The sequence below is a fragment of the Cucurbita pepo genome, chromosome LG16, assembly GCF_002806865.2.
Source record: "Cucurbita pepo subsp. pepo cultivar mu-cu-16 chromosome LG16, ASM280686v2, whole genome shotgun sequence".
Lineage (NCBI taxonomy): Eukaryota > Viridiplantae > Streptophyta > Magnoliopsida > Cucurbitales > Cucurbitaceae > Cucurbita > Cucurbita pepo.
The window spans coordinates 6,149,317-6,174,127 of NC_036653.1; the positions used below are offsets into that span (position 1 = coordinate 6,149,317).

General features: G+C 37.5%; 4 protein-coding genes and 1 non-coding gene across 9 annotated transcripts; 2 read left to right on the forward strand and 3 right to left on the reverse strand.

Annotated features, from left to right (window-relative positions):
• Positions 1–561: 561 nt before the first annotated feature.
• On the reverse strand, positions 562–13,121 carry LOC111777215 (OTU domain-containing protein DDB_G0284757-like). 5 transcript variants are annotated; one of them, XR_002812360.1, is made up of 13 exons: positions 13,036–13,121; positions 12,117–12,225; positions 11,647–11,996; positions 11,391–11,551; positions 10,716–10,789; positions 10,486–10,540; positions 10,168–10,242; positions 9,979–10,052; positions 9,823–9,871; positions 9,528–9,612; positions 1,687–1,743; positions 906–1,011; positions 734–821 (listed from the first exon to the last, which is right to left on the reverse strand). XR_002812360.1 is itself a non-coding variant. In XM_023656697.1 (12 exons), the coding sequence occupies exons 3-12, from the start codon at positions 11,963–11,965 to the stop codon at positions 754–756; spliced, it is 1,017 nt and encodes a 338-aa protein (XP_023512465.1). In that variant the 5' UTR covers positions 11,966–11,996; positions 12,117–12,225; positions 13,036–13,121; the 3' UTR covers positions 562–753. The 5 variants fall into 5 exon arrangements, 4 of the variants coding, with proteins under 4 accessions (XP_023512465.1, XP_023512467.1, XP_023512466.1 ...); XM_023656697.1 differs by lacking the exon at positions 906–1,011 and having other exon boundaries at positions 562–821; XM_023656699.1 differs by lacking the exon at positions 906–1,011 and having other exon boundaries at positions 562–821; positions 12,117–12,241.
• Positions 6,695–6,830, reverse strand: LOC111777927. The gene has a single exon (XR_002812450.1). It is a non-coding gene; the product is annotated as a small nucleolar RNA Z247 (small nucleolar RNA).
• Positions 13,122–15,461: 2,340 nt separating the features above from the next.
• LOC111777487 (kiwellin-like) lies at positions 15,462–16,121 on the forward strand. The gene has a single exon (XM_023657115.1). The coding sequence runs from the start codon at positions 15,462–15,464 to the stop codon at positions 16,119–16,121; it is 660 nt and encodes a 219-aa protein (XP_023512883.1).
• Positions 16,122–17,379: 1,258 nt separating this feature from the next.
• Positions 17,380–18,101, forward strand: LOC111777488 (kiwellin-like). Its single transcript, XM_023657116.1, has 2 exons — positions 17,380–17,562; positions 17,622–18,101. The coding sequence occupies exons 1-2, from the start codon at positions 17,380–17,382 to the stop codon at positions 18,099–18,101; spliced, it is 663 nt and encodes a 220-aa protein (XP_023512884.1).
• A 2,865-nt stretch (positions 18,102–20,966) lies between these two features.
• On the reverse strand, positions 20,967–23,906 carry LOC111777486 (phenylalanine ammonia-lyase-like). The gene is made up of 2 exons (XM_023657114.1): positions 23,434–23,906; positions 20,967–22,886 (listed from the first exon to the last, which is right to left on the reverse strand). The coding sequence occupies exons 1-2, from the start codon at positions 23,817–23,819 to the stop codon at positions 21,137–21,139; spliced, it is 2,136 nt and encodes a 711-aa protein (XP_023512882.1). The 5' UTR covers positions 23,820–23,906; the 3' UTR covers positions 20,967–21,136.
• Between the last annotated feature and the right edge of the window lie 905 nt (positions 23,907–24,811).

Genomic DNA, 24,811 nt, shown 5'->3' on the forward strand with positions numbered 1-24,811 from the left:
TTTTTTTTTTTTTTTTTTTTTTTTTTTTTTTTTTTTTGAATTCAAAGGTTGAATAAAATCATTTCATTTTTTCCTCACCCAATTGAAATAGTCTTTATAGATTAGTCTTTATAGATTGATTCATCTTTTTATTCATATATCTGATTCGAAAACATGAATTTTTCGAGAGATTTGAACTTGAAGCATCAAATTCTCGTTCTTTAGATTTATCAAACTTTGCTCTTTTCTCCCATAGTGTCTTCTTATGAACGACTTTAGGGAGAAAACCAAGCTCAACTACTATAGGCTGTTTTGAAAATAAAAACTAAATTTCAAACAAACCCTAAAAATGCATATGTACCCACAAGGAGAGGCTAATGAGAGTTGCAAGAGTGGAAATAGTAAAACTTAAAAAAGGTTAATTTCAAATGGGCGAAATGGGGTGTCTTTGGAGAAGACAGAGAGAACCTGCACATAATGATTTGAGACTTGGAGTACATAGAGGCAGAAAATAGCATGACATAATTAGCATTTGCTTGAGGTTACAATTTTAAAGTTACTTGAACCCAAAAAATGAGGGGGGGGGGGGGGGGNGGGGGGGAACGAAAAGATTCCAGGAAAATGTTAGAGATAGATGCACACATTAATCAAAAAGCATGGCAGCATAAAGGAACCAAGTTGCTGAACTCTTATGGATCGAACTAGGACTGAAATGTCCATAAAGCTTGGTGAAGACTGTGATTAGCAAATATTTGAAAATTGCTATCTGAGCCGTCATTCCAGATGATGCTCGTTTTGAAGCATCCACCACCTATTGTTCCTCGTCTCCAACATGGGAACATCTGGAGAAAACCACACAATGCACGAAGTTCTATTGGCTTTACAAACAGTGTGGTATAGATACAATCTTAAGAGTTAATAAATACCAGCAAGAATTACAAAACTTGGAAGATTAGCCTTATCCGAATGCTAGAGAGAGAGTACTAAATTGATGAAGCTTGTGTTTGATGCCAACTTAATTCATTTAGTTTCCTGGTAAAAGTTTATCAATCACTATTAGTTTAATCATAATTTCACTCTAGATATGCCAAGCATATGAAAAGGCACCTTTCTGAAGGAAATTTTTAATAAGAATACCATTAAGTTGTAAACTTTGTGTGAATAATTATGAACGACGTGCTGGAAGAGGTTAAGCACTACATCTTTCCAGCTTCATCACAAGCCAACAGGTTCCTTGTTAAATAGGGCAAGTCTAAGTTTATTCATACAAATAATTTGATGTCACTATTTTCAACTTTTGTTCATTTTGATCCTATAATTACATCTCTGGTTCATTTTGATCTTTAAAATGAACAAAAATTGAAAGTAAAATAATCAAAATGAACGAAAGTACAGCAACCAAAATAGTATTTAAATCTATTTGAAATGCCATCAGCCCAAACAACAAAATCTTGCTGAACAAAGGTATTGGGAAATAACATAGAATTAATGAAGACAATAATTTGGGAAAGAAAAGGTATTAAGACCTCATCAAGCCTATCAGTTTTGATGAGTTCACATAAAGACTGAACACGTCTAATACTTGGAAGGACTAGCTACATACGGTTAAGGAAAGGTGAAGGATCCAATAACTTAAGCATCACATTGCCGTTGACAAAGAAGTAAATGAAACAGTCAACTATCAAACTAATGATAATGAGAGCTCACCTCCTTCAGGATATATTGAGTTATAGTGCACTTCAGCCCAAAAGCTCAAGCAAATAACTGCAAGTTATACATCCAATTAGAAAGTCCTTTCAGTAATAAGTGAGCATGAGGGAGAGAAAAAAGACTTCTTCAACATTATGATCTGTATATACTCAATATTTACACCGCTTTCGAGCCATAAGTCGCTCAACCTTTCCATATTTGAAAAGTTCAAAGCTAAGAATACTCTCTAAGTCAACATTTTGGATTATTCAAATTTTAAAATATAATACACATAACTTTCCTAAGTAGCTGGCTGAGAGGAATTTGGGCATGATCGACTGCTCTCAGTTGGGATACTGGTAAACACGTGATCTTAGCTGCACATTACTGACCAAACAATAAACCACCACTTAAAAGAACTTACAGCAACCAATTGCTTCAGGTTCTAATAGTAAATTTCATACTCATTAGCATCCATTTGCATGCATCTCTGTCAGAGTTTCTAAGGGGAAAATAGAGGGTCATTTGAAGTCACCCATTTTTTATGGATATTATGCGAAAGATTGTAACACTCAGCACGTTGCTAAGAGAGAAAATAATGCTCAGACGATGATAAATAAGCTTAGATCAATGAATAAAGGGGATGAAAATTCAGCTTTCTTACACAGAATTGATTCTATAGGTCCTTTCAGGAGAGGGTGTTAGCTAGGTAAATGAGGGAGATACTGAAACGCCTTTTCTTCCAGAAGCTAAGCTATTCATGAGATGACAGTGTTGCTAATAGAGAAAACTAGTGCCAGATGAATTCAAAAAGAAAGTGAATAAATCCCTCGTATCCCTAATGCCAAAGAAACTGTTCAGACTTGAAAGTGTGGGAATTTTATGAACGAATAGTAACCAAGAGCATACATGAAGCCTTTACTGCCCCAATGCCAAAGAGGATTTTTACATCAAAATTTTGAATATCAGGATAATCCATCTTTACAGCTGGCATCTACAAAAGCCATGCTAAAATTTTGATCAACATGTTGAAGATTTTCTGCCCACAACCATCATGGTGTGGTTATAGTAATTGACAGAATAATTGATTGCATTTTGAGGATGAATGATAGGCCCCTATTACATCAACATACATGAGAAAGTGCAAAAAGGGAAAATCTAGGGGTAGGGAATATCATATTCATATTAGGGAACATGGCTCATAATAATTGGGAACAGAATTGATGGCTGAGGAAAAAGTAGGTGAAAAATGCATAGCGAGTTGCAAATCAAACGAGACCCTATCAAGTTTATGCAAAACTGTACCTCACACTATTGAGGACATATTCTATTTATATTGGCAAAAGATTAACTAATAGATCCGATTTCATAGGAAACTAACGAAGTAAGCCTATTCTTATGGCATGACTAACTTCAAGCTATTCTAATGGATTGACCAATTCTAACAGTCCCCTTCAATCCCAACAAGTCTTGTACATGTTGAGATTGTTACAATGTGTAGTAAAAGGAGTTTTAGACAGTGGTTTTGTCAGGATATCAGCTACTTGATCACTTGATGAAATGAACCGAACTTCCATTGCTTTACGTGCTACTTGTTCTCGAACAAAATGAAAATCAACTTCAATATGTTTCGTTCTAGCATGAAATACTGGATTTGAAGTTAAATATGTAGCTCCGAGGTTGTCACACCAGAGGCGAGGAGCCTTTGATTGATACACGCCCAGTTCCTTCAGTAATGACTTGATCCAAATCATTTCTGCAGTAAGATTCGCAATGGCCTTGTATTCTGCTTCGGTGCTTGATCTTGACACTGTAGCCTGTTTTCTGGAACTCCATGAGATTAGATTTGCTCCAAGAAATACAGCAAAGCCGCTAGTTGAACGTCGATCATCGGGACAACCAGCCCAATCAGCATCAGAAAACCCCGACAACATCATGGTTGATTTCTGAATTTTCACTCCTAATGCTAGTGTGCCTTTAACATAACGAAGAATTCTCTTCACAGCACCCCAATGAGCATCAGTAGGTGTATGAAGATATTGACACACTTTATTGACAGCAAATGCCAAATCAGGCCTAGTCATTGTCAAATATTGTAGTGCTCCCACTGTACTTCTGTATTTGAATTGTTCTTCAGCTGATAAGGGTATTCCTTGTTCTCTGAATAATTTTTCAGCAGAACCCATTGGTGTAGACATAGGTTTGCATTTTTCCATGTTTACTCTTTTCAACAAATCTAAGGCATATCGTCTCTGTGACAGTATGATACCATCTCGTGTTTTCTTGACTTCAATACCCAGAAAATACTCAAGACCACCCAAATCTTTTACTGCAAAATCTATTTTCAATTTCTGAATCAACCTTTCGGTTGCTTGATCAGAGGAGCTCACAATAATTATATCATCAACATAGATGAGCATATAGATAGTTATCTCTCTGTTTTTGAGAATAAAAAGAGATGAATCAGCTACTGAAGCCTTGAAGCCTAACTCAATAAGTTTTCCAGTCAACCTTGAATGCCAAGCTTTTGGGGCTTGTTTCAGGCCATAAAGGGCTTTCTTGAGCTTGCATATGTAATTCTTTGGTTTGGCTGAGTCTTGAAATCCTGGTGGTTGTCGCATGTACACTTCCTCTTTCAGAATTCCATGCAAAAATGCATTTTGGATATCAACTTGTCTCATATTCCAGCCCTTGGTTACTGCTAGCGAAAGAATGACCCTGATTGTTGACGGTTTGATCACAGGGCTAAAAGTATCAGTGTAATCAACACCAAATCTTTGCTTGAATCCTTTGGCAACTAATCTTGCTTTTAATCTTTCAACTGACCCATCTGCTTTTCTTTTCACTTTATACACCCATTTACTATCAATGAGATTTATTCCAGGTTTGGGTGGAACTAGATCCCAAGTGGCATTTCGTTTTAGCGCTGAGAGCTCATCATTCATTGCTCCTCTCCATCTTGGATGTTGCATGGCTTCCTGCAGGTTTCGAGGTTCAGTAGCAGTCTCTATGATCGGAGTTGTGATAGTTACAGCGCTTGCGAATTTTCTTGAGGTTTCTGAATATCTGATAGTTCCATCAGTGAATTGTTTAGCTTGTACAATGTTATTTCTCAACCTTGTTCGCATTGGATGTTGACTAGCTGCTTCAGTTGGTTGATCAGACACATGTTCATGAGTTTGGTTTTGAGCATTGATCGAACTGCTCTCAGCTTCATATTCTGCAATTTCCTCTGAACTTCTTGTATTATCTGCAGAAGATAAGCTGACACCAGACAAGTTGTCACTAGCAATATTATCAGTTTGACCATCATTCATATGGGAATTACTAACAACTGGTTCAATATCTGTAAGAGCATTTTCAGTGTAAAAACTAGCAAGTTTGGCTAAGGCTGGAAGTAGAACAGGATGATGTGGATTTGTGGTTTTGTTTGGTGGCTTAGATTCTTCAAAAGGAAAAATATTTTCATCGAAAACCACGTCTCTAGAGATGTAAATACGTCCTGTACTTCTATTTAAGCATTTATATCCCTTATGAGAAGAACTATAACCCAAGAATATACATCTAGTAGTTCTGAAACTCAGTTTCTTGTTGTTGTAAGGCCTTAAATTAGGCCAGCAAGCACAGCCAAACACCCTAAGCATGGAGTAGTCTGGACTTTTACCAAACAATTTATGAAGTGGTGTGTCTTGTTGTATGGTTCGGCTGGGCATTCTATTTATAAGAAAGCAAGCTGTGTTGAAAGCTTCATCCCAGTAGGATAGAGGCATGTTGGCTTGAGCGAGTAAAGCAAGGCCAGTTTCTACAATGTGTCTGTGTTTTCTTTCGACTAACCCATTCTGCTGGTGTGTGTGAGGACAGGAGATATGATGTTCAATGCCTGTGGATTTGAAATAATTGTGTAACCGATGGTATTCACCCCCCCAATCTGATTGGACGGAGCGAATTTTGGTATTTAGCATAGTTTCAACATGTTTTTGAAATTGAAGGAACACAGACTCAACATCAGATTTGCATCTCAGAAAGTAAATCCAAACATAACGACTAAAATCATCAACAAAGGAAACATAATATTTGGAATTATTTACTGACGCAATGGATGGACCCCATACATCAGTGTGAATTAATTGAAGGGGTGCTGTAGATACATGCTGAGAAGAACCAAATGGCAATTGATGTGCTTTCCCTAATTGACAAGCATTACAAATTGAGGAAGAGGGAATATTAGTATCTATAGCTAAATTATTATCTTGTAGAATTCTAATGGTAATTGGAGATGCAGGGTGCCCTAGCCTTCTGTGCCATTGTTCTTTCGAAAGTTTGGCTGTCAGCAAGGCTTGACTGAAATTATGCGGTAGAACGTATAGGCCATTCTTACATCTACCGTGGAGCAGGAGTTTCTTCGTGACTCGGTCCTTAACCAAAAAATAGTTTGGGTGAAATTCTACAACAGCATTATTATCAGATGCTAGTCTTTGTACTGAAATTAGGTGCTTATTGATTTTAGGAACATATAGGATATGTTTCAGAACAAGAGATGAACCAGAAATTAATGAATTCCCAATATGAGAGATAGACAAACCTGCGCCATTTGCAACCTGAATTTGGTCGGTGCCAGTGTAGCGTTCTCTGGTGGTAAGCCTCTCTAGGTCATTGGTGATATGATCTGTGGCTCCAGTGTCAACATACCAGTTTGTGTCACTAGTGTATCCACTTGTTGCCAAAGCTGCTTGTTTGAGATTATTTTCGGCTTGATATGCCTGATCAAATCTGTGCCAGCATTGCAAAGCATCGTGATTGGGCTTACCACAAATCTGACAGACAATGCCTGAGCTGCTTTGTGTCTTTGATGGTTGACGTCCAGGATTGTTCACAGTACGCCTTGATTGTCCATGACCACTATTTAACTGACGACTACGACCGCGACTACCTCGACCTCCATTGGCACCTCCACGAATGGATATCCTATTGACATTGTTAGCAGATGAAAGTTGCTCAAATGTACCCTTACGCAAGTGCCGCATCTCATAGCTCAGCATGTGAGCATACACGTCGCTGACAGTGTATACATCTGTTCTGGTTGTAATGCTTGTGACTAGAGGATCATAATCTGGACCAAGTCCTTGCAGCATGTAGGCGATGAGTTCTTCATCCTCTATTCGCTTGCCAATGGCAGCAAGTGTATCACCAAGATGTTTTACTTTACGAAAGTAGTCAGCAATTGTCATGTCCTTTTTCTGGATAGTAGAGAGTTCCATACGGATCTGCATTGCTCTTGCTCGAGATGTGGAAGCAAATTGTCGCTCCAGCGTAATCCAGGCTTCTCGTGCAGTGGTGATTCCAACCATCGTGCTGAGAACCTCCTCAGTGACTGATGAGTTGATGAGGCTGAGTACCAGCTGGTCCTGGGGGTACCAGACTGTGAACTCAGGGTTGATGATAATTTTGCGATTCCCTGTTTCTTCACTTGGTTCAACGGCGATCGTCTGGCTTGGTGCAGGCATGGATCCATCCACAAAACCAACAAGGTTTTGGCTACGCAAGTAGGGAAGGATTTGGGTAGACCACAGTAGATAATTTTCTTGTGTAAGCTTAACACTAATCACCTGACTGATCGACGGAGAAGACATTGTGTTGTTTGGGATTGACATGTCTAACAGCAGAGGCTATGGATCTCGTGGATCTTATTTCGGCTCTGATACCATATCAAGTTTATGCAAAACTGTGCCTCACACTATTGAGGACATATTCTATTTATATTGGCAAAAGATTAACTAATAGATCCGATTTCATAGGAAACTAACGAAGTAAGCCTATTCTTATGGCATGACTAACTTCAAGCTATTCTAATGGATTGACCAATTCTAACAGACCCCAGACCATATGTTTCTCCATTGTCCTTTTACTGGTAGTGGCTGGTTTTTTCTGATGAATATCTTCGGCTTTAGTGACTGCTTGCTGAAGTCTATTGAGGATTGGTTGGTGGAAGTCTTCTCGACATGTAACTGGTCCAAACAAGCTAACATTTTGTGGAACTGTTGGGCTCAGCCTTTACTATGGCTTATTTGGCTAGAAAGGAACCAAAGAGTCTTCGAAGATAAGTCTTCTTCTATTGAGTTTTTTTGTAAAAAATGTGCAGCTAACTTCCTTTTGGTGGAGTTATACCCATAGGAAATTGTTTGTAACTACAACCTTTCCACGGTTGTTAACAATTGGAAAGCTTTGTCAACATTTTGTATAAGACCTAGGATAGCACTCTACCATGTTAGCAAAGCAGTGCCTACCACCTCTGCATTGTGGTTTGAGTGAAAGGCTTCATGTGGTTTATATGCAACCTTTCTAGCACTGTGGCGCCACTTGCCAGTAGTTACACCACCCAAACCTAATGAAATGTTCTGGTTCAAATTTTCGGACGTGATGACCATCCACCACTTCAAGCTTTTCTTATTGGGCTCCAACCAATCTTCAAACAGGCTTAGACGGTGCCTATTTGATTATAGATACTACAATCTTGCAACAGTAGATGAGCAGGTGAATAATGAACCTCGGCTAAAATCAATGGAGACTTAGTGACTAATCTTGAATCATTGGTTTATTACTCCTTCATGGCAGAGTATTCTAACTTTGTCAAAGAATTTTGAGCTGCATGATATTCATTCGAGCTATCTGCCTAAGAGGAATCAATACTAATATGTTTCCGTTGAAAAACCAATTGAGAGAAATTTCACCAAATTGGTGCTGCCTTTTTCAAGAGGGTGGTGATGAAGAGGATCATACTCACCCTTTGGTGTCTTTTCTCTACCTATCTTTAATATAAAATCCACCACATTTTTTGTTTCCAGATTGCTGTCGTAGAAGGAATAAAGAATATAACCTTCAACTTTGATTTACCAACAAGTTTAGAAGGAAGGCTAAGCACTTTTGTTTAAGATATTTGTGCCATGCTTTGCATTCAGATTGAGAGAGTGACTAGAAGAGATTTCTAGTGACTGATAGGCAAAAGGATTGGACACGAGAACTTCTTGTTTTTTAATGCCTCTTCCTGGTGTTTGCGTTGCCTCCTTTTGCTTTGTTTTGTCCATGTTCTTCTACAGCTATTATATATTTGATAGATTATTGACAAATGAAAAGTCGTTTCCCATTTCTTTTGTACATTTCATTTATCAAAATGCATCATGCTTTTGACCCTTGCTTTCTAGCACCCCATATTGATGCAATTGTTTATTATAAAAGGAAAGAAAGCTTTCAGTTGAGATATCCAAGTCATTTTGTCACCACGACATTTTTCTCCACTAAAGGAATCACAAGTTTAGGATATAAACTCCCTGTGGACATAGTGGCAGTGAGTCTTAGCTTCGAGTGACTTAAACCCCCTTGGTCCACCAACCTAGAATATTATAAGTTAAATCATGGTTGAAGCCATAAGTTTACTCTAATGAATTTCGATAAATTTAATCTTGTGTTAAAACGTCAACTCTCTCTCATTTGTAGGCATGAAAATTTGTCTAACACTAAATAAGCAATTATCAATATCAATTGGGTAAAAATAACATTACTAAAATTTGAACACAAACCTCATACTTCGATACCATGTTAAATCATTATTCACCAAAAAAATTTAAGCTAAAGAGTTACTGTAAGTTTAATCTTCTATGAATACTTCAACATTATATATTCTAAACTCCCGACTACAAAAGGTGTAGGGTCAACTAGCAATTGTGTATTTCATATAATCTACATTTGTACAGGGAGAGTTTATTAGAAGATGGTAACTCTACTTAGGAAATCTAATGTATTAAATATTCAATGAATTGCTGTTAACGATTAGAAAAAACGAAACAATATAAATTAGAATGTACCTCTTTTGGACCTTTCAATGTTAGGAAGAATCTCAATGTAGCAGGTATCTTTGAATGATGTAATCATGAAAATTTTAACACCATACTGCACCACAGTATAACCACTTATTAGGATTTGATGAACTAATTATTTACAATGCCGTCTTTCCAGAAAGGGTTGCAAGTACAAGGAACAGAACCCAAAGCAGTTATTAGTTATGCTTTCATTTAGTTGCTATGCATACAATATAGGCTGAATCATGATTCATAAAGTAGCCAACCAATCTTATCACGATAGCTTGTCGCCCATACATACCGTATCTGCAGCAGCCTGCAAAGTGACATGATCGCCCCATTCCCCACTCCTGTGATCAACCCAAAGAAATGCCAAGACCAAAGAGTCCAGTTAGCCATCTCCCCAATCAAACAATCAAAGAGAAGAAACAAATCGTGAAATGTGTCAGAAGGGTACTTGGACATTTTTTTCAGATAGTCAGTGTAGGCCATGGGAACATATCCTTCGTATATCTCTGGACATGACTTTAGCTGAGAGTTAAAATAGTTCATTATAACAAACTTCAACACTACAATAGAAATGGCCATAAAATTATAGGACAAAAGAAAAATTCAGAAGCAACATTTAAATATAAATACGCCAGACCTTGTTAACAACTTGCTCCCTCACAAATTTATGGTGCTCAGGAGTTCGATAAATTTGATCTGACAGAGCACGAAACTGGAAACAAAACAAAAATAAGGATGCATGTCTCAAAAGCTCGCGTAGAGCCCTCAAATGTAATTAAACAGGTATTGCAGTTAGCCGTAGGTAATTCAAATTACTAAGGGAAGAGCTAAAGCTAAAGATATCTAAAATCATGACAGAGTGATCATCATAAGTACCATAAAATAAGACAAACATTTGCACCAGTGACTCCGTAGCAGACAGAGAGCTTAAGATGACAAAGTAGAACAAGCTAACCTGACAATTACCATCTCCTTGTACTTTCAACTCGATCAAATCATATAGCTGCAGTCTAAGGGGGGGAGGGGGCAGATTAGTTCGGCGCAATGGCACCAAATAGTAGCATGTTATATTCTTGCTAAGCTACGAAAAATAACTGTAGCTATTCGAAGTTAGAGATGAGCGTGTGTGAGAGTGAGATTGGGACAGGCAAGAAAAGGGGTATCAGACGAACATAGAAACACCACCTGTCCAATAGTCTTTGATGATCTAAAGCTTCTTCATCAACAGAAGGAATTTCTCCATTAATTTTTGGAATATGCTACAAAAACTCAAAATAAGTACTAAAAACATTTAGAATATTTAGTAGACCATTTTAGCAAGTAATCAGAAAATTAGAAGTCATAGTATAAACCATCCCAATCACCATATAGGTACATGCATTATCTCCAATTTCCTCTTTCAAATTATCAGTTCCACTATGACCATAGTTTAAGAGCCTCGGCCTAAGAGCTTTTGACGAGAGAACCCCTAAAAGTACAAATTTCAAAAAGAAAGGAGCAATGAAAAGGAAATCAAAAATTTGTGCGTACTTCAACTTGCAGCGACAGTAATTTAAACCACCAACTGCATCCTACCATTTATTAATTGTTAACAATAAAAAGGAGAATGCTAAACAAACAAAAAATTATTTCACATAAACAACATGAAAACATCAGATTTCAACAGAAGGGCTCAAGTTCAACAGATTAACATGAGAACCAGAAGAGATTTCCAGTAATCTGACCAACGAAAGGAAGAATCATCCCCAGAAATAAAATTAACGGGGAAATCAACCACTCTCAGCAGAAGACATATGCACACATGCAAAGCGTCTGATAGCACTCTAGTAAATATGAGTTCTCATTCAATGCATAACTTACAGGAATTGAGACCATCTGATTCAATCTTTTTCCCACTTCTCCATCAAGGGCATACTCATCAGTCAGCTCTAAAGAATATGACCAGTCATCCCCACTGTAGGATGTCTCGACAGGCATGGCACATGAACTATCATCTTCCTCTTCCAGATCATTATTATGCTCTGAAAAACGCAATTAATTTTAAACATAGAAAATAGAAGCTAGGCATTGAGCCTCGAATGTGTTCTGCATTAAAATTTTAATTTTTGCCGCATACCAGAACCAAATGTATTAATGGACAGAGTAAACCAATCTTGTGGACACATGGAAAGTTGTACATTTTCTATCCCTTCATCAAAGGATACTGGCTCTGCCACTGCAAGCTGTGAGAGTTCTTGGAGAGTTTGAGCAATAAGCTCACTATTTTCTATGTTGCATATCTTGTCATAACTATCTGCATCAAAACATTGTCCTTGATAGTATTGTATCTCATCATGATCAACATTTCCGCAATACCCGTAATTAGAAAATGGATTGCCATCAAAGAGTTCAAGGCCCCATCGAACGACATCAGGATCTTGCTCGTGAGTAATCATCTCCAAATAAAAATTCCTAAATCAGGATGTACTGTTCCAATTACACAATCAAAACAAAATATTAAATAAGAGATACTTCTCCGACTAATTCCCTCCCTCCAATGAATCAATGAATGCAATTTTCCACTGTCAAGCACTTAGATTGTATTACCTGTAATGAGCACCCAAAAGTGTAAATGGAGATTTCTCTAATAGAAAGAAGATAAATACAAATTCATCCTTCGGTTTGTTGGAGCATACATTTTAAGGTGGCCTTTAACCTGCAGGAAGTCGTTGCTAATATTTCACGTCAACAGCAAATGAAATAACTAAAATCAAATCTACTAACACGATTGAGACTTGTTTATACAGAGAACTAATACAAGTAACAAGCAGTTCGATTAATGAAGCGAGGTGAGAATGAGTCGGAAAACACAGGATCAAGCGGATGAATTATATTTCATTCGATGATTGGAAGATTGTGAATAATGCGTGAAAGACCAGTGACATTGTCTCCACCAATTCTAACGATCAATACGCTCAAAATATTCACAGAAACACAAAACATAGTTCGAGGATTACATTCTATAGCAGCTAGAAATAGATAAGTACTCCAGCACATTCATACATTGTTAGAATAACAGAGGATTGAAACAGTAAGCTCAAACTCACAGAAATTCGTCAGTAAGACAAAGTTAACCGAAGAAGGGAAAATAATCCAAAAGATACTGAATCAAACTAATCAACGATCGAGAAGGACAAAGAATACGAATGAGAAACTAAAAAGGATGGCGATAAAAGAGAATAAAAGAAGTAACACAATCACTGTATCGTATTCCGAACGAAATTATCCATGAATGGCCTTCAACTGCTCCGATTTTAAGCTGAGAGTGAGTTCTAATGGATTGCGCAAGGAATGGCATTACCGATAGCCCAACATTTTGGTACCAACCAAACAGTCTTGTAGAAGCCATCCGGCGGAAAGCGCGAAAAGTAGAGAAGCTTACCATTCGCGGGAATCGGGTATTGCAATCAGCAGTATGAGATACAGAAAAGAAAGCAGAGGAAAATGGACAGCATTGCGCATTCACCTTCGATTGGATCGAGATAGAACAAAGATGCTCCAAGTTCCATCGCTGCACAGGGAGTGTGTTTCGCGGAGTGGAATCCAAAAAAAATAAAAATAAATTCTAAATATAATAATAATATATATATATATATATATATATGCCACGTAGATAAGAGTAGCAGTCAAAAGAGAGAAAGAAAAGACTGAATAGAACATCCACGTCCTTCAGCATCGTCATTATTTCTGTTTTATTCTTTTTAATTAATCCTATTATTAACGAATTACCATAATTTTTATTCATTTATGAAAAAAATTCCTAAAATTAATGTCGGGATTTTGGATAATTTTGAAAATGTAAATGATGGAAGAAAACAAAAATAAAATAAATATTATAAAATGAGAAATGAAATTGATGTTTTTAAAGATTTATTAAAAGATAATAGAAAAATGTTATTTAGAGATTATGAAATGCATTCCTCTTAGTATTTTTAACTGATTAATTGAAAATAGATGGTATTGTGTATATAAAAAAAAAAAAAAAAAAAAAAAAAAAAAAAAAAAAAAAAAAAAAAAAAAAAAAAAAAAAAAAAANTTAGTGGTATTGGGTTTACCACCCCTCTAGAGATTTGTGGTTTCTAACATAGTATGAGAGTCATACCCTTTACTTAGTCATGTAAATCGAATCCTAAGCGTCGAGCAAAAAAATTGTGAACCACGAAAGTGTAGTCAAGAGTGACAAATTGTGTACTTTGTTCGAGGACTCTAAAAAAGAAGTAGAGTCTCGATTAAGGAAAGACTATTCGAGAGATCTATAGATCTTAGGAAAGGCTCTTTGATGTACTTTGTTAGAGGAGAGGATTATTGGGAAGGAGTCACACATTGACTAATTAAGAATATGTTCATGAGTTTATAAGTAATAAATATAGTCTCTATTGGCATTGCTGCTACTCTTGTTCACAACCACCTCCTGCAACGGCTCGTGCAAGACCCTGAACGACTGCGCCCGACGATCCCGACGTTGGGAGCCACGTATGTTCCACCGGCGGCGGATCTTCGCCGCCCTCAAGTAGCGGTTGTCAACCCTTTGGCAACTTGATTTGTAAAGGAAAATCGCATCCGCAGTACAAGTGCTCGCCTCGGGTGACTTCCTCGACCAAAGCCATCCGCCTTGCGGCAACAATATTGTCGATGGCTCTGATGGTGTATGGAACGCTTTGGGACTCGATATAGATGTGGGTGAAGAGCCAATTACTTGGTCCGACGCATAATATTAGTAAATTTTTTAAAAACTCTCCAAAATAGTATGATATTGTCCACAAGCTCTCATGTCTTTGCTTTGGACTTTCCCATAAGGCTTCATACCAAGGGAGATAGTATTCTTCACTTATAAACTTATGATCTTCCACTAAATTAACCAATGTGGGACTCACTCCCAATAATTCTCAACAAACTAAAACTCTATTGAACCACTTAAGTATTGTAATTGTTACGGGACGACTTGAATCCGATCGGCTCTGATCCCTAGGGGATCGTATTCAAGTCCGTGGCCTATCAAATAATGAGTCCTCAAAGGTCGAGAGTACAACCTACCAAGTTCGGTCTTGTAACTAAACCAATGTTTGTGTTCTTTCTCTCCTTACTTTTACTTTCACTAAATGTTGAGCATGAACATAAATCAATAAGTTTATCTGGTGCATGATTTAGTCATTTATAGGTGAAGTTATTAATCATTCTATCAACTTTGAAGTGGGGAACTAAACATTTTTTATAAGTGTGTGGAAGCTAAGCTCGAAAGGGAAAGCTCAAAGAGGATAACATAAGCTAGCTATGAGGTTGGGCTGTTACAAATGATATTAGAGCCAGGGGCGGTGTGCTAGCGAGGACGCTGACTCCCAAGGGGATAGATTGTGAGATCTCACCTCGGTTGGAGAGTGGAACGAATCATTCATTGACAATACGTAACGGGTCAAAACAGACAAGCGATAGGCTTGAACAGTTGCAATTTCTAGATAAGTTATTAGTCGTTGAGCATTTTTAGGAGAAGAGTATATTTTTTCCTTTCAATATCATATTGACGTTTTATTAACAACATAAACTTGAAAATCATTAATTATAAAGAAACTCTCCCCTCAAGTTATAGAGGCCAAATTTGTTATTTGATCGGAGTAGATATATTTCACACGTCACCCGTTATTATTTATTTTCATTTTAAACTATGATTCCAAGGATCTAAATAAAAAAATAAAAATAAAAACAAATAAAGACAAGACCGGCAAACAAGAAGAACCAAATGCATAGAATTCGATGACAAAATTCCCATCATGGGTCGAACTGCAAAATCTTAAAAGTTGAAGGACCAAACATAAAATTGGTCCCATTATATAAAGGCCAAGCCATCACTCACTTGGAAAAACCATCTCTTTTCTTAACCTTAAAAGCTCAGCTCCCATGTCGAAATTGGCTTTGTTGGTTGCCCTTTTTGTTTGGGTTATGTCCCTTCCCAGCCCTTCCCGAGCTATCTCCTCATGCAATGGTCCATGTCAAACCCTAAACGATTGCAAAGGGCGGTTGATATGTATTAACGGCCAATGCACCGACGATCCCGACATTGGAACGCACGTTTGTTCGAGCGGCGGTGGGGGCGGAGGAGGAAAGTTCCCGCCATCTTCAAGCAACGGTTGCGAGGCAATTGGGAACTTGCATTGCAAGGGAAAATCATTCCCCCAATTCAAGTGTTCACCTCGAGTGACTTCCTCGACTCGAGCCATCCTAACGAACAACGACTTTAGCCGAGGTGGCGACGGTGGGGGACCGTCGGAGTGTGATGGTAAGTTCCATCATAATTCTCAGCGAATTGTGGCGTTGTCCACAGGTTGGTATAATGGAGGGTCGAGATGTGGGAAGAATATTAGAATTAGGGCTAGAAATGGAAGGTCGGTTTTGGCTAAGGTGGTCGACGAGTGTGATTCTATTAATGGATGTGACAAGGTGCATGCTCATCAGCCGCCGTGTCGGAACAATATTGTCGATGGCTCAAACGGAGTTTGGCATGCTTTGGGACTCGACATAGATGTTGGGGAAGAACCTGTCGTCTGGTCGGATGCTTAATTACAATAAAATGGTCGAAATAATGTAATAATGTTGTAGGATGAGCGTAAAGATATGGCTAGTCTTTGATCATCATCTCCTGCGATGAACTATTTTATCTTTTTCTATCGAAGTTATCGAAGCTTGTTTAAGTTCGTTGTTTTCAATATAATTGAAGTTTCAGCTTAAATTGATATGATAGCTAACGAAAAACGCTATAATAGACTTTTTTATAGCTAAGAAATAATGGTAAGAAATATAACTTGAAGATAATTGACATTTACTCCTAATGATAAAAATTTAAACTTTATGTTAAATAAAATAAAGTAAAAACTTTAAAGTAGCGATTTCTTCTAATAATTTATCTCCCGATCCTATATCGGTTGGAGAGGGAACGAATCATTCTTTATTAGGGTATGAAAACTTCTCTTTAATAGACATGTTTTAAAATCGTGAGACTACCTGCAATATGTAATGGGTCAAAACGAACAATATTTGCTAGCGGTGGGCTTAGGCCGTTACAAATGGTATCGAGCCAGACACTGAACGATGTACCAGCGATGATGGTCTCCCAAGGGGTTGGATTATGAGATCTCACGTTCGTGAACAGGGGAACGAAAAATTTCTTATAGAGGTGTGAAAACCTTTTAAAACTATGAGACTGATGACGATACATAACGGGTAAGAGTGGACACTATATGTACTGTGAGGGTAAAAGAAAACAATAACTATACCGTGAGGCTGACTACGATACGTAACGAGTCAAAGTGGACAATATCTGCTAGCCGTGGACTTGGATTGTTATAAGGGTGTGGAAACTTTTTCAAAGCGGACAACATCTCCACCGTGAGGGTGAAGAGGGGAACGAATAATTCCTTATAAGGGTGCGGAAACTTTTTCAAAGCGGACAACATCTGTACCGAGAGGGTTAAAGTGGATAATATCTGCTAGTCGTGGACTTGGACTGTTACATAATCGATGGAACAACGATGGATTCTCGATCCCACCAAGTTTGATTAAAGAAATGAAAGTGAGACAAACAAAAAGCCAATGATTGATGATTGATGAGTATCAACATGACATGTATTACACGTCCATTATAATGGGCAGTTCTTAACATGATTATTCGTGGATCAGTATATTCCACGGCAATCGGCATGTTCACACAGACCTTTGAGGCCTTACAGAGTTGACAAGAATCCATGGGCGGCTGTAGGGTTATTATATAAACCCAAACAAACATCACTTGAAAAAACAAAACAAAACATCTCCTTTCTTCATGGGTAACTTGGGATTGTTGTCATCTCTTACTCTATTGCTTGTTTCTCTACCCCACCTCAATCGAGCCATCTCTTCTTGCAACGACCCATGTCGCACCCTAACCGATTGTGAAGGCCAATTGATTTGCATAAACGAGAAATGCTCGGACGATCCCAACCTCAACACTCACATATGTACACAGGTAAGAATATTTGCCTATAATAAAATGACAAATATGATATTTATGGTAAGCCGTGGCAGGAAGGAGGAGGTGGTGGTGGAGGATGGGGTTTGGCATCTTCAAGCAAAGGGTGTCATTCTATTGGGAAATTGCACTGCAAGGGAAAGTCATTCCCTCAGTTCAAGTGTTCGCCGCCGGTGACATCCTCTACACGAGCCGTGCTTACAAATAACGACTTTACCGAAGGTGGGAGTGGAGGCGACCCATCGGAGTGCGACGGGCAGTTCCATGACAACTCGGACCCAATAGTGGCGCTGTCCACAGGTTGGTACAATGGGGGGTCGAGATGTGGGAAGATGATCCAAATTACGGCTACAAATGGGCGGTCGGTGTTGGCTAAGGTGGTGGATGAGTGCGATTCTGTGAATGGATGCGACAAGGAGCATGCTCATCTGCCGCCATGCCACAACAATATTGTGGATGGCTCAGATGCTGTGTGGCACGCTTTGGGACTTGATATTAATGTCGGCGAAGAACCCGTCACTTGGTCCGATGCTTAAACTGTGTGTGATCTTTGTTTAGTCACATGAATAATGATCATCTCTTGTAACGCTTGCTTATAGCTTTTTTCGTACCAATAAAATTAAAGCTTTTGGGCGTTTTATTAACAAATTTGTTAGACGAACACGACTCTCCACAATGCTATGGTATTGTCCACTTTGAACATAAGTTCTCATGGTTTTGCTTTGGGCTTCCCAAAAGGCCACATACCAATAGAGTTGCTGGCTCTGATACCACAAACCCATGAGAGTTTATGCTCAAAGTGGATAATATCATATCATTGCGTAGAGTTGTGTTCGTCTAACATGATATCAGAGTCATGCCCTAAACTTAGTCATGCCAATAGATTGGTAAATCATCAAATATCAAACAAAGGCAGTCAAAAATGACTAAGACTCCAAAGGAGTCAAGCCTCCAATAAGGAGAGTCACACTTTGTTTGAGGGGAGGTGTTGGATGATGAAAGTCCCACGTCGGCTAATTTAGGGAATGATCGTGGGTTTACAAGGGAGGAATACCAACTCCATTGATTAGGGAATGATCATGGGTTTATAAGGGAGGAATACCAACTCCATTGATATAAGACTTTTCGGAGAAGCCCAAAGCAAAGTGCAATTTCATACGTCTAACAAAATTAACTTAGGCTTATATTGCTTAATTTGTCTATATATTAATTTATAAGTTTCGAATATCATATATTAAAATATGCTGAGTTAATAAAAATAATAATCATAAACCTCGTATTTTGTCTCAACAATACTCTTGTGATTTAAAATATTTAATAGCATCTTAAAATTTTAAAAATATTCTTTACCATATGAAAAAATTTATATTTATTTTAAAAAAATTCAAAAATACTCTTATAATTAACTTTTTTTAAAAAAATAACTCTTGTGATTTAAATTTTTTAATAACATCTTAAAATTTTAAAAATATTCTTTACCCTATGAAAAAATTTATATTTATTTTAAAAAAATTCAAAAATACTCTTATAATTAACTTTTGTTTTAAAAAAAATAAAAAATACTCTTAAATTAGTATCATATTTAAGAAATATCTATAAATTTTTAAAAATAATATTAACTTTACGGTTAAATTTTATAATTTTTTTTTTAAATTTAAAAATATTCTGACAGTGAGTATTATATTTAAAAAATACCTATATATAACGATTTATATTTGTAATTTTTTAAAAAACTTATCGATATTTTTTAACTTAAATATTAGTGAGACGTTAAAAAATTTAATAATATTTTAAAGAAAAATATAAAATAAAGANAAAAAAAAAAAAAAAAAAAAAAAAAAAAAAAAAACTAGTTTTGGACTATTATGTGCATACAAACAATAAAACAGATTGGGGGCATCAAGTCATGTTGTAATTATTTTGATCCATAAAAGGGTATGGGCCACTGATTATTATAAACTCATAATTTCATTTCAATTTTAAAAGGGTTGTTCTTATTATGATTCTTTTTTTAAAAATGTTTTTACTATGTGAATCTTAACTATAATATTTTTTCCATCAATTTCGTGACCCCAAGATCCAATCTTCGGATATATCGGGCGTTAAAAAATAAAATTTTAAAAAAATAAAATAAAATAGTTACTACTTACTCTCGTCTGTTCAATTCCCGCTTCCGCAAAATCCGAAATGGTTCGCCGGCGGCATTGGATCCAGCCGGCATTGAAGCCCAGGTACACACCGTTGTTCTTCTGTTCTTGAATCGCCTAGTTTGAGTTTAGGGTAGAAATTGATATGAATCATGAGAGCCGAGTCGGTTTCTAGGGTTTTGACGATTTTGATGATTTTGATATGTTTTCCTTTGTTGATGATTTTCTGAGATTTGTAATGTCTTTGCGGGTGAATTCGAATGTAGTTTTCTCCGTTTCTGGTGAAACGCCCAAATTTCTGAACTATTTTGGATTGATGAGCTCTTCCTGTTCATTTTAATTTGAAATTGGGGAGGGTAGATCGCGTTCTAAGGAATTCTCCACTGTATAAACTACCGCTTCGATCTTCACAAAAATGAAAAGAGATTTCAGTGTTGGATTGATCTTCCATAATGGACAGACCGAAAAATGGGGTTGCGTGGGAGAGTAGCGAGGGATTCGAGATTGTTTCAATGTGTTCGCAAATGGTATGATGTTGTTGATATCAAGAACATATGATTTCCAAGTAGGTATGATATTGTCCATCCTCCACTCAAACAAAATACACTATAGAGTCCCTCAGAGATCCACATATCTTTCGAATAATCTCCCCTTAATCGAGGTTCGACTTCTTCTCTAGAGCACTGGAACAAAATACACACGATTATAATTAAGTCAATGACATGTCTCTGATACCATATTAGAAACTACGAACTCTACAATGGTATGATATTGTCCACTTTGAGTATAATCTTCGTACATTGTATTTTCTTTCTTCAAAAGATCTCATACCAATGATTGTATGCTTTAGTTGTAACATTGTATTTTCTTTCTTCAAAAGATCTTATACCAATGAATGTATTCCTAAACTCATGATCGTCCTTAATTAGCGGGACTTCTCTCCCAACTATAACTATCCAAATTTTTTTTTTTTTTTTTTTTTTTTTGTAACTCCTAATTGGACTTCTGTCAGTGGTGGGCTTAATCTAGCCCTAAAAGGAACAAATTGTGAAATCTTACTTCGGTTGGAGAGGAGACGAAACATTACTTATAAGGTGTGAAAATTTCTCTTTACGACACTCGTTTTAAAACATCTGTTAATGATGGGTTTGGACTGCTATACAAACTAGCCTCAACTATTTTTACTCTCCCTTTCATTTTAACCCATTGGATGATTGATGAGAGAGCTTTATACTTGGAAACTGTAGCAGGAATGGTCCAAACAAGTAACAATATGCATATCATAAGCCCAAAACTTTCATTACATTCTTTAGGGAATCATACAGTAGAAAGAGACGAGAAATAATGGGATTTGACAAAAGCTGAAGGCAGTCAATTGATAAGAACAAGGCATGAAGATGATAATAATACACACAAAACAGTTCTTAATTTACAGGAAGAGGAGTCCCATCCCAACGCTCAAGGCATTCAAGCAGAGGATCAATGATCTTCCCCTCACAAATTGCAGTAAAAACCTTGTCAAATTCTTCCCCTGGTGACCTAACCTTTTCCCCTGTCAACAGCGCCGTTCCCAGTTCTTCTCTAACAAATCTATAAAGTGGGTATGATCTACAATCCTTGATCTTGTTAGGAATCGTCGCTTTCCCTTTAGCAATGGCTAATCTTCCACTTTCTACTTCTTTAGGCAAATGGGTTTTCAGTTCCTCCTCGAAAGCTCCAATCTTTAAGAAGATTGAAGCGTTTGTGTTCTTCAGATCATCATCATTGTTCAATGCATGTTCTACAAAAACTTGCCTTAGCTTCTGCATTAATGGATATGTCATACTGCAGGGGTCGTCAATGTAAGCATAAACATGTTCTCTGTCGATGACTTTGAGCAAATCCTTCTCGCAGAATCGTGAAGGATGAAGCTCTCCGTTTACTCCAATGGTTAATACCTTCTTAGCCACTTGACTCACAGTGTTCTTCACTGTGTTCTTCATATTCTCCTCTATGTGTCTCAAATCTATGGCTTGGCAGAGTGCCACTAGGAATGTCGTGCTCATTAGCTTCAAGATATCTATTGCCTCAGCTGTTTTTCTCGAAGAGATTAGTCCTAATGAGTTTACATCTTGATTGTGTTGCTCTGCGCTTTGAACATGATTGGTGACAGGATTCGCCAAGAATTGAAGCTCCGAGCAATAGGAAGCCATGGCGATTTCAGCTCCTTTGAATCCATAATCCAAGCTTGGATTACTTCCTCCTGAGAGATTTGAAGGTAACCCATTGTTGTAGAAATCATTCACAAGCTCAGAGAATTGAGCAAACAAAAGCTTCCCAATTGAGGCAAGAGCTAATCTAGTATTGTCCATGGATACTCCAATTGGAGTTCCTTGAAAATTGCCTCCATGTATAGCTTTGTTCCTCGAAACATCGATCAATGGATTGTCGTTCACCGAGTTGATCTCTCTCTCGATCGATTTCGTCGAGTGTCGAATCACTTCAATTTGAGGGCCTAACCATTGAGGTGATGTTCGTAGAGCATAACGGTCTTGTTTTGGCTTTTGAAGTGGGTCTAGTTCATGTAATTTCTTAGCGTCTTTAACGAAAGCACTCCCTTCCAAAATATGCTCCATAATGGCAGCTGCCTCGATTTGGCCTGGATGGTGCTTCAATTTATGAGTCAAATGGTCGGTGAACTCTGGCTTCCCCTGCATTACTTCAGCAAAAATGGCTGATATCACTTCAGACAAAAGAGCCAATAAATTGGCTTCAAACAGAACCATAGCCGCTAAACCAGACCCAACGCCCGTGCCATTCACAAGTGCAAGACCCTCCTTAGGCTGCAACTCGAAGAACCCACCGCCGATGCCGGCAAGTTTAAAGGCTGCTCCAGCGTCAACCACCTGACCGGCTGGGCCGACAGCCTTGGCATTGGGTCGGCCAGTCAAGAGACCAGCGATGTAGGAAAAGGGTACCAAATCACCGGAGGCCGTGATGGTGCCACGCAGGGGAAGGCAAGGTGTCACGTTGTGGTTGAGAAGCTTTGTTATGGACTCCAAAATCTCAAATCTGATGCCGGAATAGCCTTGGAGAAGGGTGTTGATTCTGACCAACATGGCGGCTCTTGTCGCCGTGTGCGGCAGCGTGTGGCTCGTCTCCGTTCCATTCCCGAATACTCCGGCGTTCAAAAACCTGATTCAAATACAACCATTTCACAATTCAAGGAAAAAAAAAAAAAAAATCACAAAATTATAATCTTTAATCCAATTAAATGATTCTAAATAAATTTTTATTTTTATTTATAAATAGTTTTTACCTTCATTCTTTTACCCACGTGCTATGTAATTTCAATTTGATTTTGATTTAATTATTTTATAAATGGATCAAAATTAAAATTGGATCTTCAATTTATGCTTCAGAATTTGACAACAAACAGATTTCACTTAAAATAAAAGGAAGGTAGTCAGCTATAATAAATGCATTTATGACATTAATAATCCATCCAAAAGTCAGTAAACTCAGCAATAAATAAATAACTATAAAATGTTAAAAAAAGAATACGAATTATTTAATTACTCACAATATTTACCCTCCCGCGTCCAGTAAAAACTACTTTCACTGTGGTTAATTCTCGGTAGTAGTTTAATTTACATCGTGACAATCTTATTATATAAATTCTCGAAATTCAACAAATATAAATATAATTTAATAAAATAATTAATTAATTAGGCAAAAGTACCTAATAAGTTCCTTCTGCAACGCAGCGCCTTGGTTGGTCCTACGGTGAGAGGTAGCACCGAACCCAGTAGTGACGCCGTAGCTATCAGTTCCTTTCTTCATACTGTCCATCACCCAATCACTGCTAGCCTTAACTCCTTCTCTCGCCGATTCGTTCAGTTCCACTCGCACTCCGCCGTCGTGCAAGGCAACTGCCGCCACCTGTCCAATTGTCAGGCTCTCTCCACCGAGCCGGACCACGGCCCGTCGGTACTCCTCCACCATTCTCTTCACCTCATCAACATGGCTTCCTTTGAGCCCCTCCGCCGCTACCCCCCAGTATAATGGATCCTTCAGGCAAAGCCCATCCACTGAAACGTGGCCATTGGTGTAGCCGGTGGGTTCCATTACGAAGGTTGGAGAAGGGGGTTGGGTTGGGAAACTAGAGCGGTGGGCTAGCTTTCCCTGAGGGGGAAGGGGAAGAGGTTGTGAAATTCTTAAATAGAGACACAAAGCAAATGGTGTGTGTGTGTGTGTGTGTGTAAAACGCCATGGGTTGGCGGATTACAAGAAGGGGTTAGTTGGAGGAATTTTGTGGCCGTTGGATTCTTTTTTGTTCCTTTTCACGCTTGTGATTTTGACGCGTGGCAATTATAAGGGGTCACATGATTAAGTTGCCAGAGATGTGGGGGGTTGGTGGAGTGTATGGTGCACGGTCGAACACATATTTTAAATGACCATTTCACCCCTCTCTTTATCCTAAATTACTCCTATACCAACTACCCCTTCTAAAGTATAAACAATGCTCCATTAAATTATTAAATTCGAGATTAATTGTCTCAAATTAAAATAAAAAATAAAAAACAAATTGCTCTAAAATTGAAGCTCGAGTTGACTGTCCAAATTCACGTCATCTGCGTGTAAAAGTAATCACGTAAATTCACACAATTCTTCCGACTCATAAATCTCTAATTTTTATTGCGACGTGGATAGTATTCTTTGGGTGGCACTGTGAAACAAAAAAAATAGTAATATAAAAAGATAAAATTTCTAAAATGCCCAACAAAAAAGAAAAATAAAATAAAAAGAAAAGAAAAGAAAGGAAAGGGCATGTTTGGAATTTCACACTATACACCCACCTTTCATTTATATTAATAATGTTTATAATGAATAAAGTTATTTAATATCCCAATTTTTTTATTAAAAAAAAATGGAATGTATATAAAATGAAACTTTATGTTGTAGTAGGTAGGTTGGACGTTGGAGATCATCTAATCTTCTTTACAAATCTTAATTTATTGATTGGATTTCACAATATTTCTCCACCTAACCCAGCAATACTATAAACTACGATTAAAATAATATTATTATTTTAGTCACATTTAATTAAAGTATTTTTT